The following is a 17,616-nucleotide window of genomic DNA, read 5'->3' on the forward strand; positions in this document are numbered from 1 at the left end:
AAAAGTGAATTTACTCTGTAAATCTTCACCCAAATCCTAAAAAAAAAAAAAAAAGTCTTTCGGCCATTGTTCTTGACTTCTAGGGCAAACACCCATAATAAGAGTGGAGAAGCTGAAGGTGGCAGAGAAATATGGGAAAGTCACAGAAGAGGTAAGAGATATGGAAACCAAAATGGGTGAGGGCAGTGTGGGTGCTATTATCAGGTTCAGGCCACTCTTCTTGCTCCCCTTGGGTCAGTGATTAAACCTCCCCTGCAGAGCAAGGAAGAAGAGCCCTGCTGTGAATCCTCCATGAGAAGGTTGTGGAAACTGTGAAGAGGAATAAGACAGTGATTCAGACATAGTCAGCAATCAACCCAATAAGAGGATGAAAAAAAAAAACCACCAGCATCAAGATATGATTATAGCGTGTCTGCCGAGGCAGGGACCTTCTAAGCCCTGTGAGGGAAGGGGCACACATTTGTACCTCATGGCCTTAAGGAGTCCCAGGGCTCCCAGACACCACTATACCCCTAGCCATCTCCTCACCTCTCCCAGCCTCCGGATTTCATGCTGCTTCTTGGGCCTGACATGTTTCCGGAACAGAGGCGTCAGTCGGGAGCTCTGGCTGGGGTTCTCCAGGAACTCTGAAGGGGTCTGGAACCCAGGTGTCCGGGTAAAAGCCAGGGCATAAGCTGTGGACTTCAGGGCCAGCAGGGTGAGTGGCCACACAGACCTGTATCTGAGATAGCCCAGCCAGGACTCTAATGAAGTCCCATTATATCCTCAGTGCACCAGTTTACAACCCAGCCCTTATGAGACTCTGAACAATGGCTAGCTGCAGGACTCGGTGCCAAAGTCCCCCGGACAGGGTCCCTCTCACCCATACCTGACCACCTCTCCTTCCCCAGGCATCCCCAGTAGCAGCGTGGCCAACTGTGGTGGGTTTAGTCTATCCAGTGCTTCCTGCCATGAGCAAGGTAGTGTGCTCCACAGGTTGTCTGTGAAAAATTCCTGCAGGAGAAGAGAAGCAATCAGCAGACTACTACCATTCTTATTCTTCCTTCCCCATTTACAACTCCCTATCTCCTCTGCACTGCTGCAACACAGGGCCACTGGCTGCAACCAGTCACCTCCTGCCCCAACGGCACCCACACAGACACACCGTTTCCCTCAGTGGCTGACTTCTCCTTCCTCGGTGCTGAGACTGTATTCCGGATGCACCTCTCCTTTTAGCAGTTTTCCCCACTTACTTTTATGTTCGTTTTCTTCACTCAATTGAATTTCTTAAAGGCAAGATGGTGTCTCCTCCACATCTGTGCTCCCAGCACTTACTTGCTAACACAGTGTGTTACTATTTAGTAACATACCATAATATGTGCCAGACACTTATGGTTATTTTTTCGTTTGTGCAACACCAATTCTAGAGCTTTGATTATGTATCAAGCACTGTTCTAGGATACAACAGTAAACCAGACAGACATGATTCCTGTTCTTGTTGAGTTTAAGTAAAAAAAATAGTAATTTCCGATATTAAATACTAATGAAATAGTAATGTAATGGAGAGTGTGAGAGAGGGTAATGAAGGAAGACATGGATGAGCAGGTACCGGGCATATGAAGAAAATAACAGGTATTAGCAAACATGTATCAAGTACTTTAATATGTCAGGACCTGTTCTCAACATTTTACATGTGTTTTACATACATTTAATCCTCAAAACCACCCCATAAGGTAGGCACTATTATTATCTCCCATTCTATAGGTGAGGAAACGAAGGCATAGTAATTAAGTCACTTGCCCAAATAAGCTAGTATGTAGTAGAACTGGGATTTGAAACCAGTTTGATTCTAGCGTCTTGCTCTTAACCTTCTGCCCTTTGCTTCCCAGTGGAGGCAAAGCATTCCTGGCAGAGCAGTAAGTGCAAAGGCCCAGATGCCTGTCATATCTGTGAAAGAGAAATCAGGCCAGCATAGGTGAAGCATAGTGAATGTGGGCGAGGAGGAAATGTGATGGAGTTGAAGAGGCAGTAGGGGTTAGATCACGTAGGGCTTTATAGGCTACATTTGTTTAACTGTTATTTGGGTGAAAAGTTTACAGAGCAAATTCACTTTCCACACAGCAGTTCACACACACGTTGTCTCATGACATTGACTACAATTTATCACAATGCAACAGCTCCCCTTCCACTTCCTCCTGATAGTTATCTCTTCCCTGTGTCCATCCCTCCATGCACTCCTGTCCCCTAAGCTGTCTCTCTGTGCATAAACAGCCCTTCTTTCTCCCATGATTGTTCCCTCCAAGGAGTGCATCTACCTCAGGTACATGTTCAACTCATATGCCTGTCTTTCGTTTGGCTGGAAGCCACAGGTGTGGATTCAATTTCAGACCTGAAGGGCAGCTAAGGGCCATAGTCTCAGTGGTTCCACCAGGCTCTATCAAACCAGCAAACCTGGTCCTACAGGCTACATTTTGAAGATATCAATCTGTCTGCTCTGTGAATTGCTCTGTGAATGGATGGGCAAAAGTAAACACAAATCAGTTAGGAAGCTATTGCAGACATCCAGGAGAGAGATGATGGTAGCTTGGCCCAGGGTGGTAGCAATGGAGATAGAGAAAAGTGGGTAAATTTGTTATCTATTCTGGAGGTAGAGCCAACAGGACTTGTTGAAGGATTGGATTGTGGATCAGTGAAGGAAAGAGGCAAATCAAGGATGACTTCTGGATCTGAGGTATTTAACAATTTTTACACGTTATCTCGTTTATTCTTCATAGCACTCTTTCAGACAGTGATCCGTTTTACAGCTGAGGAAAGCAGGCCTGGGAGTAAAACTTCCTAAAGCTAAAAGAACAAAGGAGGCAGGATTCCAGGCTATCTGATTCCAAGACAAGAACTGTCCACTACACCACAAAAACAGTTTCTTCAAAGCCTGGCTGAATGAATATCCTTACACGGTCCTACAAGGGAAGTTTAATGTGGCTCCCTCATGGATCCCATGCTCATGAATTTTATTACCTTGGATTTGGGAAGGTTTGGAAAACCTAGGTATTAGAAATATTTTTATGTCAGGTGAAAAAAAAATCACCCCAGTTTTAACCCCTTTGTGTACAAAGACTGAAATTCTAGTCTCTTCATAAACGGTGTTGGCAAAACTGGATTATCAATTTACAGAATTGTAATTATTGTAATTATACAATTTACAGAAAAATGAAACTGGACCCATACCTCACTCCATATGCAAAAACTAACTTAAAATGGATCAGAAACCTAAATGTTAAACCTAAAACTATGAAGTTCAAGGAAGAAAACAGGGACAAAGCTAAAAAAAAAAAAAAACTCACTGCCCCTGAGTAGGAGCCAACTCATACAGACCCCTCTTTGGGTTTCCAAGGCGGTATCACTACAGAAGTAGATTGCCCAATCTTCCTTCTGAGGGACAAAGCTAGAGCCCCTAATTTATGGCAGAGATTATCAAACGTAACTAAAAATGCACAAACAGCAGAAGAGAAATTAGATAACTGGACCTCCTAATAATTAAATAAATACTTACTATTCACCAAATTTCACTAAAAGAGTAAAAAGAGAACCTACAGCCTGGGAAATAATTTGTTGGCAGTGACATATCTGACAAGGGTCTAATCTATAAAATTTACAGAAAACTTTAACACCTGAAGAACAAAAAGACAAACAATCCAATTAAAAATAATAGGCAAAGGACATAAGCAGATATCTCACCAAAGAAGACATTCTTCGGTGGCTAACAAACATATGATCATTAGCCATTAGAGAGATAGATATCAAAACTATGAGATACATCTCACTCTGGCAATAATGGCACTGACCAAAGAAACAGAAAACAAATGCTGAGGAGGTTGTGGGGAGATTGTAAATCTTAAACATTGCTGATGGGACTGTAAAATTGTACAACCACTATGGAAGATGATATGGCACGTCCTTAAAAGACTAGAAATAGAAATACCATATGCTCTAGCAATCCCACTCCTAGGTATATATCCTAGAGAAGTAAGAGCTATTACATGAGTAGACATACACACCCATGTTCAATGCAGCACTATTCACAAGAGCAAAAAGATGGAAGCAACCTAAACACAACCATCAGTGGAAGAAAGGATAAACAAATTGTGGTTCATACATAAAATTGGTTACTATGCAATGATAAAGCATAATTATGAATCTGCAAAACATCTCACAACATGAATGAATATGGAGGATATTATGCTGAGTGAATTAAGTCAATCACAAAAGACAAACATCGTATGAGACCACTATTATAAAAAATCAAGAATAGGTTTACACACAGAAAGAAACATTTCTTTGATAGTTACCAGGGATGGGAAGGAAAGGGAGGGAGAACCACTCAATAAATAGTAAAACCAAAACCAAACGCACTGCCATCTAGTTGGATCTGACTCACAGTGACCCCTCCTTGGGTTTCCGAAGCAGTATCACTACGGAAGTAGATTGCCCAATCTTCCTTCCGAGGAGTGGCTGGTGGGTTTGAACCACCAGCCTTCTGATTAGCAGTCAAATGCCTCAGACACTATGCCGCCAGAGGCCCATGTTAATTTTGATTAAGGGAAAGGCAATATGCAATATGTGAGCAGTCAGTAAAATGTGACCAAGGCAAAGAAAGACACTGAGAAGTACAAAAGAATAAAGAACAACTACGGTAAAGACTTACACAATCCCACAACAGTGGTAATAATAAGCAATAATTTGTAGTGGATATGTAAGTAGATAGGTATGCTAACTATGTGCGGGAGGTCATATAGGAATATGCCTGCATGCATATATAGATATGGTTGTAGATATTTATACATATGTATTTATATATGCTGTACATATAATCATACACAGAACACATAGGGGGCACAGTTATGGAAACTTCTTAGACATAAGCAAGTATCTTGCGAGACTGAGCTACTGAGCTTGAAGGCTAAGGATCATAGTCTTGGGGTCAACTAGCTCAAATGGCTTAATATAATTCATAATTTTCTACATCCTAGGTTGGTGAGTAGTGTCTGGGGTTTTAAAAGCTTGCGAGGCCAACTAAGCTACAATTATTGGTCTGGAGCAAAGGAGAATGAAGAAAACCAAAGACTCAAGGAAGCAATTAGTCCAAAAGACTAACGGCTCACATGAATTACAGCCTCCTTCAGCCTGAGACCAGAACTAGATGGTTTCTGGCTTCCCCTACTGGCAACTCTAACCAGGAATACAATAGAAGATCCCCGTTAGGATGGGTAAAAGATGTACAACAAACTTCAAATTAATAAAAAAGCCAGACTTACTGATCTAATAGAGACTGGAAGAACCTTTGAGACTATTGGGCTAAGCCAACCTTCTAACTTGAAACTGAAGCCACTCTCAGGGGCCACCTTTCAGCCAAATAATAAACTGGTATATAAAATAGACAAAACACCTAAGAGGAATGTGCTCCATGAAACAATCAACTATACGACCAAACGGGCACCATTTGCTCAAAAGCAAAGGGACAGGCAAGGAAACTGGAAGAATGGAAAGGAGGAACCCAGGATGGAAATGAGAGTGTCAACACATTGTGGGGATTGCAACCAAAGTCACGGAAAAATGTGTGTATGAATAATGGAAAACTAATTTGTTGTGTAAACTTTCATGTAAAGCACAATTAAAAAAAAAAAACTCACTGCCGTGGAGTCGGATCCGACTCATAGCGAAGTAGACTGCCCAACCTTCCTTCCGAGGAGTGGCTGGTGGGTTTGAACCGCCAGGCTTCTGGTCAGCAGTCAAATGCCTTAGGCACTATGCCACCAGAGCGTAAAGCACAGCAACAAGTTGAAAGTAAAAAACTCATAGCAGAAACAAGATCAGAGACCAATTTTCCTGATTCTCTCCCTGTCGTGGGCACCTAGTCAACCATACTACCAACACTTGTCCCCGGAGCACCCTGCCCACGCCCCGTAGCCTCACGATGATGTAGGCATCCAGGATGGAACGGTAGAGCGCCAAGACACGCGTGAGGTTCACAGCTAGCTGCCTCCTCTTCTCCAGAGAGAGGCCCCGGGCGGAGATACCCGGCATCGTGAGGTCTGGCCGGTAGAGAGGAAAGAGAATGTGGTGAGGGATCCACTGTTACTACCAGGCGGGTACAGGACCCGGACTGGGCTCAGCTCTGCAGACGGAACGAGACGCAAATGTTTCGGGTCCGGTGCTCGACGCTGCCTTTCCAGGATTCCATTCTGGGGTTGACGATATAAAGTGTGCCCCCTCCCCGACGTCACAGGTTGCGACGTCTCCTAGCGCGGTGTCAGCGTCGGAGGTGGGAAAGCAGAGTGACAGCGTAATGACGCCACAGAAGTGTGTCGCGGAGCCACGCCCACAAAAGGGACAAGCCAAATTCTAGATCCTGCCTCTTCCCTATAGGCCCCTCCTCTCTCGGAAGTAAGGCCCAGGATCCTCAGCACCCTTCTGTTCTTGTGTGTCGCGGCTTCCTTACACCTTGGAGTTGTACCTCCACGGGGCTAGAGGGGCCGGGGAGCGCATCCCGCCCCCGCCCCCACCCACCCCACCACCACCGCCGCCGCCGCTGCCTATCCTCACACAGTCTGAATCCCTGGCCTCACTTCCGGAGGTTGGGGCGCGCGGGCGCCGGCCCTCAGCGCGTTCCAACCCACGCGCCGTCCGTACGGGGCCTCGTCGACGCGCGCCAATTTCCTCATCCGGCTCTGGACGTTTCCGGTCTTAGCGGAGCCCTTTTAGGAGGTATGTATGTGAGCTCTGGGGCCAGACCAGGGGATGGTATGCGTGGCTGGAACTGTCAAAGTGTGTTCGTTGGAATGGGCTCCCCCGAGCATGGTTTCCCTCCATCCCCGGCAATTATGTGTATCAGAGTCCTTTCTTGAGAGGAGGAAGTATTTGGGTGAGGTGCATATGGAGATTTCCCCCACCTGGAGTTTAGGGAAAGAGGTGCCTGGAATTGCAACTCTATTCGTGAGGCCATCATCCCTGGGTCACCTGGCTAATGTAGAGGTCATCTGTGCCATGTCCCTCCTTGGTTTGGAGGATACCAGAAAGAAGCTGTATAAAACTCACCTATTCTGGCTTTCCAGACTCACAGAGAGTTCGAGCTATGCTGGGCCCCCTAATCCCTTCAGTTTGCAAATGAGACAGACCAAAAAGGGGGGAATGACTTTCTTAAGACCATTTGGTTAGTGAATTTCGGGGCATCCTGATTAAGACCAATGTTTCTTCTATCACTTTACGTTGCAGTGTTATTCCCATTCTGTCTCAGAGGTTGCTGTGATGTCTTAACTTTCCTCCCTTGAGCCCTCTGGAGATCTGTTATATCTCATATCGTCTAGGCTTTTTTGCTCAATTATCAAGGTCACTTTCTTTCCCAGGCTATACTACAAACCTCCAGATGCTGGTCTCTGGGATTCAGCAAAGAATGAGTCCCCCATTCATCTTTCATCCGTAAACTGCTGTCCAACTGCTCCCAGCATCCACTGCCCTCATGTCTACCTTACTTCTTAATCTGGATTTTGGAGAACCTCCTCCCAAAAAGGCCTTAGAGGGGAATTCCAAGCACCAAAGTTTTGTCAAGAAGCGGCGGCTCTTGGAACGAAGAGGCCTCTTGAATAAAAAGAAGCAGCTCCCTAGCAAGGTATCTAGGTTGCAGTCAGACCCTCCAAAGAAAGAAGAGACTCGTAAGATAGATGACACTTGGAGTGTCTCGCCCCCCCAAAAAAAGAAAAAGACAGCTGTCTCCAGCAGTGGGTCAGAGCAGTCCCTGAACAACAAAGCTGCAGTGCCTTGGCTGACCCCTGCTCCTTCACAGAAGGGTCATTCTCTTGTGGCTAAAGTAGATTTGCTGGGGGAGTTCCAGAGTGCCCTTCCAAAGATTAAGAGCCACCGAGCCTGTTCCCAGAAAAAGCATCCCCAGAAGAATGCCTCACAGAACTCCAAACAAGCTCACTCAGAGCACAGCTCCGGAGCATCCCAGGAGCCAAGGAAGATGGTGGCAGTTGACTGTGAGATGGTGGGTACAGGGCCCAAGGGACATGTGAGTTCCTTAGCTCGATGTAGCATTGTCAACTACAATGGTGACGTGCTTTATGATGAGTACATCCTTCCCCCGTGTCGCATTGTGGACTACCGGACCAGATGGAGTGGTATCCGGAAGCAGCACATGGTGAATGCTACACCCTTCAAGATTGCTCGGAGCCAGGTGAGGGGCTTGGGGCATGCTGCTGGCAATAAAGTGGGTGAGGAGAGGTCCAGGTCATTTTTCAGCAAAGAATATTACCCTGGGAAGGTACCAAAGGATTGTAGAAGGAGAGGGCGATATTAGATGATGAAGAAGGCATTTGGTTGGGGTGAGGAGTAATGAAAGGCAAGAAGGTTACAAGTAGCTGGTGTAACAGAATTCATTTGCTGTTGCTGTTCACTGCCTGTTGAGTCGGCTGCAGGCCGGGCAGCCCTGTGCACAACAGAACAAAATGCTTCCCAACCCTGTGCCATCCCCATGATTGTCATGATCCCTAGGACTTTCATTGACTGATTTTCAGAATAGATTTCATTTGCCCACTTATTTTAGGTCCCAAATGGAATCCTGATCTGGGCAACTGGGAATCTGCGTAGGAAGTAACAGCCAGTGATGAAACTGGAAAGAGCAGCACACATGAGTGCTGGGTGAAAGGGCTCAATTTGGGAATACCTGGTAGAATTGCAGCCTAGGGTTGAGAATGGAGAGGTGGTGGGGGCTTCCTACCATGAGGGAAGTGTTGGTGGCAGGTGAAGGTAGAAAGTTAACAGAAGGAACTGGGGCATGTTTGTATAGCAACCCTACTTGGCCTGCATTGGAGGAGATGAAAGAAGCAGATAAAAAGCCCTATGCTTGAGGGAGGAAATAAACAAAACAAAACTTGTGCTAGATGCTGAGAGCACCACAGATTAACAGGAAACAAGGGAAGAAAGAGGAGCCTGCTGATCTTGGAAGGCCTCCAGAGGGCGCCCTTGGTCCACTTCTTTACCCTTCCAAGGAACTCCACTTTCTTTGCCATTTCTAGACACACTCTGTTACAAGAATTCTTTATATGCCAGGACAATCAGTTGGGGGAGGTTCATGAGAGATGAAGCAGCTAGTTTTCAGAAAGGACTTGGAAAGAAAAGCTGAAGAACATCTGTGCAAAGGATTTAGGGAGCAGAAAACCATGAGTATAAGAAAGCAAACCCACTCACCTTTAATGATGGGCTGTATATTGTGCTTAAAAGAAATAAAAGTGGACAGTAAACTGTAGGTGAAGTCGGGAGCAACAAAATAACTAGTTGATTAGACTGTGTCCAGTTTTTTATTTTTTAAAAATTTTTATTGTGATTTGGGTGAAAGTTTACAGAGCAAATTCATTTTCCAAACAACAGTTCATACACATTTTGTTTCATGATACTGATTTCAATTACCCACAGTATAACAGCTCTCATCCTACGTCTTCCCCATAGTTACCTCTTCCCTGTGTCCTTCCCTCTCATGCATTCAGCCCGCCCCACCACCACCGCTGCTGGCTATCTCCCTATGCAAACACTGCCCTTCTGTTCTCCCACATTTGATTGCTCCAAGGAATGTATCCACCTGATGTAAATATTCACCTCATATACCTGTCTGTTGTTTGGCTGGAAGCCCCAGGAGTGAGTTCAGTTCCAGACCAGAGGAGTAACAGGGGCCACAGTCTCAGGGGCCTTACTGGGCTCTATCAGACCTGCAAACCTGGTCTTTTTTATGATTTTGAGTTTTGTTCCACATTGTCTTCCCACTTTATCCAGGGTCTCCTGCACCAATCCCCCTCCCAGTGGTTGACAGTGGTGGCCGGGCACCATCTAGTTTATCTGGTCTCATGGTCATACAGGCTGAGGATCACATGGTCTACTATTCCCTTGGACTAATTGTTCCCATGCATCTTTGGTTTTCTTCATTCTTCTTTGCTCTGGATAAGAGACCCCTTGTTGTATATAGATGGCCACTTGCAAGCTTTTAAGACCCCAGTCAATACTGACCAAAGTGGGATGTAGAACAATGCTTTTGTGTAGCATGTTAAGCCAGTTGAGCTTGATATCCCCTGCGACCACAGTCCCAAGTCCACAGATCCACTGCTCACTCCCTCCTGATAGCTGGCTGTGGCTAAGAAGCCACTACAGCCTTGCACCTTGTCATCTTTACTATAAACCCAGGCATTCTTACAGCTCATACAAACACGTGTAGAAACATTGCTGACCCTGTAGATGGTCATGGGAACACTCCCCACTACCTAGACATACATCATTCAGCTTGTTTACCCATCTGTCCACCCATAAATCAATACTTGCCATCACTGACAACACAGTACTATATATGCAAAAGGTTTGTCTTTGTTGTCTGTACCTCCCATGAACCTCAATGTCTTCCTCTTCCTCAGTGCCACTGTATTGATCACTCACGTTTGGTACATTGCCCTTTCCTTCACTCAAATCAGTTCTTGTCTCCATCTATCTAGCAGTGTTCCTTCCCTGTCCCTCCCATCCCTGGTAACCAACAGAGAAAGTTTCCTTTTATATATAGACCTTTCCTTGACTTTTACAATAGTGAACTAAGATATTTGTTCCTCTGTGATTGACTTATTTCACTCAGCATGTCCTCCAAGTTCATCCACGTTATGCGGTACTTCCTGGAATAAAGAATAATGAATAGCTATTGTTTGATTATCCATTCTTCTGATGGGCACTTAGGTTGTTTCCATCTCTTTGCTACTGTGAATAATGCTGCAGTGAACGTGGATGTGCATGTATCTGTTCTTGTCCTGGCTCTCACTTCTTTAAGATACATAGCTAGTAATGGGATTGCTGGATCAAATGGTATTTCTAATTCCAACTTTTTAAGGAATCTCCATACTGATTTTCACAGTGATTGTATCATTTTACACCGTCTTTGTCCAGTTTTTATTATAAACCACTTCTACAATGCCCAAGCTAGGGTTGTGAGATTAAAGTTCATCCTGATGAGTCTGACCCCTTCAAATGGGTTCCCTTAGGAGGCCAAGCACTTACTACAGGACTATTGTTCTTGTTCACAACCTGTTTGGAACCTCATTTTGAGAATGGCCTTCAGACCCCATGATAGATTATTTGATTGTCCTCATTGGTAATATATCTTCATGCTTTAAGTTTTTAAAACATTAAGACATTATTTGGTTCCAAAATTTGTGTGACTAAGGTTTCTGACCAGCTGGTAACTGCACTCTGGTTATGAGCAGGAGGAGCTGTAAAGCAGTGGGACTGGCTTTTAGTTTAAGCAGCACAAGCAGAGGTAACCTGATCATTTCCCTCTGTGGCCTCAGTCTATAAGTGATTCTTAATCTTTTATGACTTGTAAACTCTTTGAGAATTTGATGACAGCATGGACCCTCTCCCTTTCCACAATACCTATAATCATACCTATATGCATATAATTTTGGACTTCTGTTAATTTCCTAGAGCCCATCTTTCACTCCTTGGGTCACATGTCTAAGGCCAGCATAAAAATAATGGCTAAAGAATTTCTGTGTGACCAAGTAGCAAACTACTACTGAACTAGTTACATGAACCTCTCAAATGTTTATGATTTAAGTCTGAAACCAAATTAGTCTGCCATTGGAATGGAAATTGGGAGCTCTGGTGGCGTAGTGCCTAAGGCATTTGACTGCTAACCAGAAGGCTGGCGGTTCAAACCCACCAGCCACTCCTCAGAAGGAAGATGGGGCAATCTACTTCTGTAGAGACACTGCCTCAGAAACCCAAGAAGGGGTTGCTGTGAGTCAGATTTGACTTGACAGCATTGAGTTTGGTTTGTTTGTTTGTTTTTTTTTGGAATGGAAATTAATAGGAAGATAGGAGCCACTGGCAATGTAAGTCCATCCAGTCAGGGCCACACTATGGAAATTTATCTGCTTTTACCTGGAGGAAAGGAGCTGGGATCCAGGAGAAGGAAAACCCAAGGGAGAGGACATTTCAAGAATGAGGTAAGTAGGCAACTGGTGAAAAGAACCCAGAAGGACCAAATGACCATGTTGAGCTTTCAGAATTAGGAGCTCCACCTTTCAGTCCTTCTCACCATCTTTTCTTCTATGCCTATTTCAGATCTTGAAGATACTCACAGGGAAGATAGTGGTGGGGCATGCCATCCACAACGACTTCAAAGCCCTTCAGTACTTTCACCCCAAGTCCCTCACCCGTGACACCTCCCATATCCCCCTCCTCAACCGGAAGGCCGACTTTCCAGAGAATGCCACCATGTCTCTGAAGCGTCTCACCCAGAAGCTGCTGAACCGGGATATTCAGGTAGCTTCTCCCCAGATGCTACCAAGCCTCTGGCTTGGGCACTGCAGAGTCAAATCCCAAGGAAGTCCTGTGGGGTCTTGTGGAAGAACCCACCCTGAGGAAAGAGTTGCTTCATCAAGCAATAGGGCTTGCAGACCATGGAGGGATGGCACCAGGGGTAGTTGCTTCTCTAACATGCCCCACCCAGCCAACCCTGAGGACAGAGGCTGTGAAGCAAAAGAAAACAAGAGTTGTAGCATTTTGGAGCCCAAGCAACTATGCTTCAGGGCCCCACTCAAAAAAACAGAAAATAGCAAAGGTGATAAAACTGCCTACATGCTTCGCAGTGGACTGACAAGGACAGTCCTAAGAGAGCAGCAAAGGTGGTCTCCAGGGAAGTGTGGTATGAATATAACTGAGAGCAGCACCTGTGCCACCGATGCCCTGGCAGAGCATGTGGTGCGTGGGGTTGGTGAGTTAGTGTCTCTGTGGAGCTGGGAAGCACAGCCAGAGCCACACACTGCTCTGCTCCAGAGGACTGCAGTAGTGGTTGCTGTCACACTGAGGTTAGGGAAAGTTACATTAATATCATGGTAATGTAGCATACCACCTCTACAAGAACTGCTGAATGCAGGAGTCAGGTCTCCCAGTAAGGGGGTGTTAGGGACTGAATTGTGTTCCACCGAAAAATGTGTTGAATCTCTGTCTTCTGCACCTGTGGATGGGATCCTGTTTGGAAATAGGGTCTTTCTTTTGTTATGTTAATGAGGCCATGGCACTGTAAAGGTGGATCCTAAACCAACTCACCTCTGAGTTCTAATAAGAGCAGATGAAACACAGATTAGACACACAGGGAAGATAGATGTTTGAGGGTTATCTATACACAAAGGAATACCAAGGATCACTGGCAGGCACTTAGAAACTAGGAGAGAGGTTTACAGAAGAAATCGACATGGCTGTGAACCTGATTTGGACTTTAAGCATCCATAACTGTGAAAAAGTTAATTTCTGTTGTTTAAAGCCAACCATTGTGGTATTTCTGTTAAGGCATCACTAGGTAACTAAGAGCAATGAAGAAGTCATTGGTTTTGCAAAATTCTGTCATGCGATCTCCAGCATCATTTCTGTCACCAAGGCCATATGATACAAATGACGCTGGAGAGTGGATGATAGAATTTTCCAAGACCAACAACTTATTCATTGCAAATACCTTTTTTCAACAACATAAACGGCAGCTATACACGTGGGCCTCACCAGATGGGACACACAGGAATCAGATGAACTACATCGGTGGAAAGAGGCAATGGAGAAGCTCAATATCTTCAGCCAAAACAAAATCAGGAGCTGACTGTGGAACAGACCATCAATTGCTCGTGTGTAACTTCAAGTTGAAGCTGTAGGCAATTAAAACAAGTCCATGAGAGCCAAAATATGACCTTGGTTATATCCCACCTACATTTAGAGACCATCTGAAGAATAGATTGGACATATTGAACACCAGTGACCAAAAACCAGATGAATTGTGGAATGACATCAAGAACATCATACATGAAGAAAGCAAAAGGTCATTAAAAAGACAGAAAAGGAAGAAAAGACCAAAATGGATGTCAAAAAAAAGGCTCTGAAATTTGTTTTTGAATGGAGAGTAGCTAAAGCAAATGGAAGAAATGACAAGATAAAAGAGCTGAACAGAAAATTTCAAAGAGCAGCTCAAGAAGACAAAATCAATTATTGTAATGAAATGTACAAAGACCTCTTGTGGTCTAGCGCCTAAGGCATTTGACTTCTAACCAGAAGGCTGGCATTTCAAACCCACCAGTCCGTGGAAGGAAGAGTGGGCAATCTCCTTCCGTAAAGATTTACTGCCTCAGAAACCCAAAGGTGGTCACTATGAGTCGAAATCAACTTGATGGCAGTGAGTTTTTTTTTTTTAATTCAGAGACCTGGATTTAGAAAATCAGAAAGGAAGAATACACTCAGCATTTCTAAAACTGAAAAAACTGAAGATAAAGTCCAAGCCTTGAGTTGTAACATTGAAGAATTCTATGGGAAAAATATTGAACGATGCAAGAAACATCAAAAGAAGATGGAAGGAATACACAGAGTCACTGTACCAAAAAGAATTAGTTGATGTTCAGCTATTTCAGTAGGTGGCATGTGATCAAGAACCAATGGTGGAGGCTCTTGTCACCTCTCCTCAGACTCTAACCCCAGAGTTCCTCTGGTTGTAGAGATCTGGGTGGGCTGCTCCAACAGGAACTGCTTTGCACTTGTTTAGATGCCATAAAGTTGGTTCCGACTCATAGTGACCCTGTGTACAACAGAATGAAACACTACCCAGTCGTGTGCTGTCCTCACAATCCTTGCTATACTTTAGGCTTCACAAGCACAAAATGTTCATCCAGTCAGATCTGACTCATAGTGACCCCTCTTTGGATTTCCGAGGTGGTATCTCTATGGAAGTAGATTCCCCAGTCTTCCTTCCAAGGAGTGGCTGGTGGGTTTGAACCACTAGCTTTCTGGTTAGCAATCAAATGCCTTACGCACTACGCCACCAGAGTCTTATACTTACAGCTTAGGGACCCAGTATTCTCTCTCCATCTGTACATCAGGAATCGTAATTCCTATTCCCTACTTCATAGAGTTTTCTGGGAACTAAATGAAATGATACCTAAAAGGACACTTTGAGGGGGGGAAAAAAATTAAGTAGATGTAAAGCCCTAACTCAGAAAGAAGGAAGTCAGATATTGGTGGTGGTCTTAAAAGACCACATCGTGGGTACAGGGACCTCATACGTATTTCACATGTTTTTCAAGGAAGGGGTAGCAAGGCTGGCAGGAGGATGTGGACATAGAGCATACAGAGAGCAGTTGAGGGACTGGGGAAGGGAAGACTTAGGAGGCCTATTTAAAGCAGATTTGTTCTGTCTCTCCAGAGCGGGCAGAATCGCCAGTGGATAGATTTCAGCCCAGTGTAGGGAAGACCTTTCTAACAATTGGAGCCAATAGTAGGGAAAGCAGGCTTGTGAGGAACTCTTACTATGTACCTTTCAAAAATATGGGGTGACATCCTGCAGTATAGATGTTACTGGGGGCATTCCTGCATTGTGTTGAACTCCATGATTCCCCAGCAACCTTTCTGTCTGAGAGCTTCTGCTTCCTCATCAGTTGTAGAGAAACACCAGCCTTTACAGAATGCCACCTGCTTCCCAGATCTCCCAGAGCTAAGGGCCAAGACCCCTTGGAGGAGGCAGCTAAAAGAAGACACTAGGGATATGACCTGCTATGTTCTGTCTCCACAGAACATAAAGTAATATGACATACACATACTGCCACAGAAAAGAATGGAAGTAGACAGTAGCAAAGGCTTCCCAGGAGTTAAATCTCTGAAATTAAATGAAGGTGTAGGTCCAGGGCCCCACCAGAGTCATATATTTGCAGCCCACTAATTTGGCAGAACAAACTGTGTGTTAGGGGTAGGACTGGGGGGGCAGAGTCCCTTAGCTTCATCCTCTTCTCTTCTTCCCTTGTTCAGGTTGGGAAAAGCGGACATTCCTCTGTGGAAGATGCCCAGGCCACCATGGAGCTCTATAAGTTGGTTGAAGTTGAATGGGAGCAGCACCTGGCCCAGAATCCCCCAAAAGACTAGCAGCAGTGGGGATGCTAGTGATGTGGGGAGGCAGTAGTAGCACCCAGAAGAGCCAGGGAATGGACCAGTGGACAGCTCTGCAAGCTTCACACCCTTGGGAACTAGGCAGGCTCCCCAGACTTAATATCCATTGAAACTTCACCTCAGGTGTTACATTCTGTGTCTGGTTAAGTGTCCCATGGAAGTGGGAACCGTCCATGTCAGAACCCAGCCCTATACTGTTTACCTCTTAAATGGTGCTAACCACAGGTCCCAGGGTGCTTTGTTCGAGTCAAGCTTTTTGACTTTCAAGGGACAAAGCATACCGGGAAATGTAATTTCCCAAACTGCCTTATCACTAAGGTGGCCATATATTCCAGTTTATGCCTTTTGTCCACGAGTAATTAGCAGCACCCTCTTTCAGAAGTATCCTGGTTTGGATGATCAGTTGTATGGTCACATTACATATCACAGACCCTATACTAGAGGCTCAGAGTCTCCGTCCGCCCTGTGTCTGGATAGCACCTGTTCTCACCTTGATTTCCCGAGGAAACATCCCTGCTAAGGTTTAGTTCTTAGGGCTATAAGCAATAGAGGTAAGAGAGCATAGCTTGGAAACCAACTGTTCTGATTTAGGAAATGGCTCTTTCCTAAGAATTTATTTAATTTGAGTCCCTCTCTGAGGTTAAAAAAGGATATTAAATGTTTTAATAGTTTTTAGTCTTTTACCTTGCTGAGCCAAGCCTCTAAAAACACAAATTATTTCTCTGATAAAATTTTATAATGGAAAAACAATTTTGTGGTGTTTCAGTTTTAATTTCATGTTTAGAAACTTTGTCACAAGTCTTGTGTAGGCTGTAGTTCTGTCAGGGGGTTCCTGGGGTCTCTGGTTAGCACTAGCCAGGGCCTTTGTATTCTGGAACTCATCAAGAAGCTCTGACCAGAGCTTCACTGTAACCTGTGAACTGCCCTCATCCCTACCACAAATGACTGAGCACACCCAAAATGACAGCGCAAGCCGTACAGACACCCTCACATAAGAGGGTTGTGTAATGAGAATGAATCAGAGAGTGAGCATGTGAAAGAGAGAATGGGGGAGGATGGGTGCTAAGTGACGGCACCCTGGTCACTCCTGCTGTCAGCTCTTCCTCAGTGGTAGACATCCTCATCTTGGGAGGATGAGTCACTGGTCTGACCTTGTGTCCAGGAGTGCTGTCTGCTGACTGTCTTGAGAGAATGCAAACTCTCTGTACCCATCAGGCTTTGTGTTCTGTAAGTGGCTCATCTGGTTCTAAGGGCCAGAGTCATGGTTATGGCTGCTATAGAAGGAATTTCTTGCAGACAAATGACCCCAGACGTGGCCTTGCTTTCGTATCCTGCATTACAGGATCTGCTTGCACAGGCAGTTGTTGAGGACTGAGCAAGTTGGTTCCTGTTGAGCCCAACATATGTAACATCCATGACGGTTCACAAAGAGGTGCCAGGCATCCTCATTTTGCTCTGGATGCAAACAGAAAGGACATAGTAAAAAGCGAGAAAGCAAGTCCTGATTAATTGTTACCAGTAAACAATGGTTTTCCAAATGGTGTTCTGGGAAGACAACTGGAATATTCTCAGTTGGGTTCAGTTTTTGTTGTTTTTTTAATTTGGGTGAAGATTTACGGAGCAAATTCACTTTCCATATAG

At 44.8% G+C, this 17,616-nt stretch overlaps 2 protein-coding genes across 2 annotated transcripts in view; one reads left to right on the forward strand and one right to left on the reverse strand.

Annotated features, from left to right (window-relative positions):
- The window catches only part of METTL25B (methyltransferase like 25B), a 10,386-nt gene extending 4,326 nt beyond the window's left edge, over window positions 1-6,060 (reverse strand). The window contains exons 1-3 of the mRNA XM_007948604.1: window positions 5,950-6,060; window positions 869-993; window positions 529-721 (exon numbers count right to left, since the gene is read on the reverse strand). Of these exons, the coding sequence (XP_007946795.1) occupies window positions 529-721; window positions 869-993; window positions 5,950-6,060 (429 nt within the window). The remainder of the gene's footprint in view (window positions 1-528; window positions 722-868; window positions 994-5,949) is intronic.
- A 1,432-nt stretch (window positions 6,061-7,492) lies between these two features.
- ISG20L2 (interferon stimulated exonuclease gene 20 like 2) lies at window positions 7,493-15,951 on the forward strand. The gene is made up of 3 exons (XM_007948424.1): window positions 7,493-8,206; window positions 12,124-12,324; window positions 15,838-15,951. The coding sequence occupies exons 1-3, from the start codon at window positions 7,493-7,495 to the stop codon at window positions 15,949-15,951; spliced, it is 1,029 nt and encodes a 342-aa protein (XP_007946615.1).
- The last annotated feature ends 1,665 nt before the right edge of the window (window positions 15,952-17,616 follow it).

This window comes from Orycteropus afer, unplaced genomic scaffold, assembly GCF_000298275.1.
Source record: "Orycteropus afer afer isolate SDZICR_OR568_19922 unplaced genomic scaffold, OryAfe1.0 scaffold00217, whole genome shotgun sequence".
Classification (NCBI taxonomy): domain Eukaryota; kingdom Metazoa; phylum Chordata; class Mammalia; order Tubulidentata; family Orycteropodidae; genus Orycteropus; species Orycteropus afer.

Bases quoted from the DNA above. Each gene is read 5' to 3' on its own strand.
- ISG20L2 (XM_007948424.1), top strand. From the start codon at position 7,493: ATGTCTACCTTACTTCTTAATCTGGATTTTGGAGAACCTCCTCCCAAA. The intron at 8,207-12,123 runs GTGAGGGGCTTG...TGCCTATTTCAG, and splicing joins TCAAGATTGCTCGGAGCCAG to ATCTTGAAGATACTCACAGG. The intron at 12,325-15,837 runs GTAGCTTCTCCC...TCCCTTGTTCAG, and splicing joins TGCTGAACCGGGATATTCAG to GTTGGGAAAAGCGGACATTC.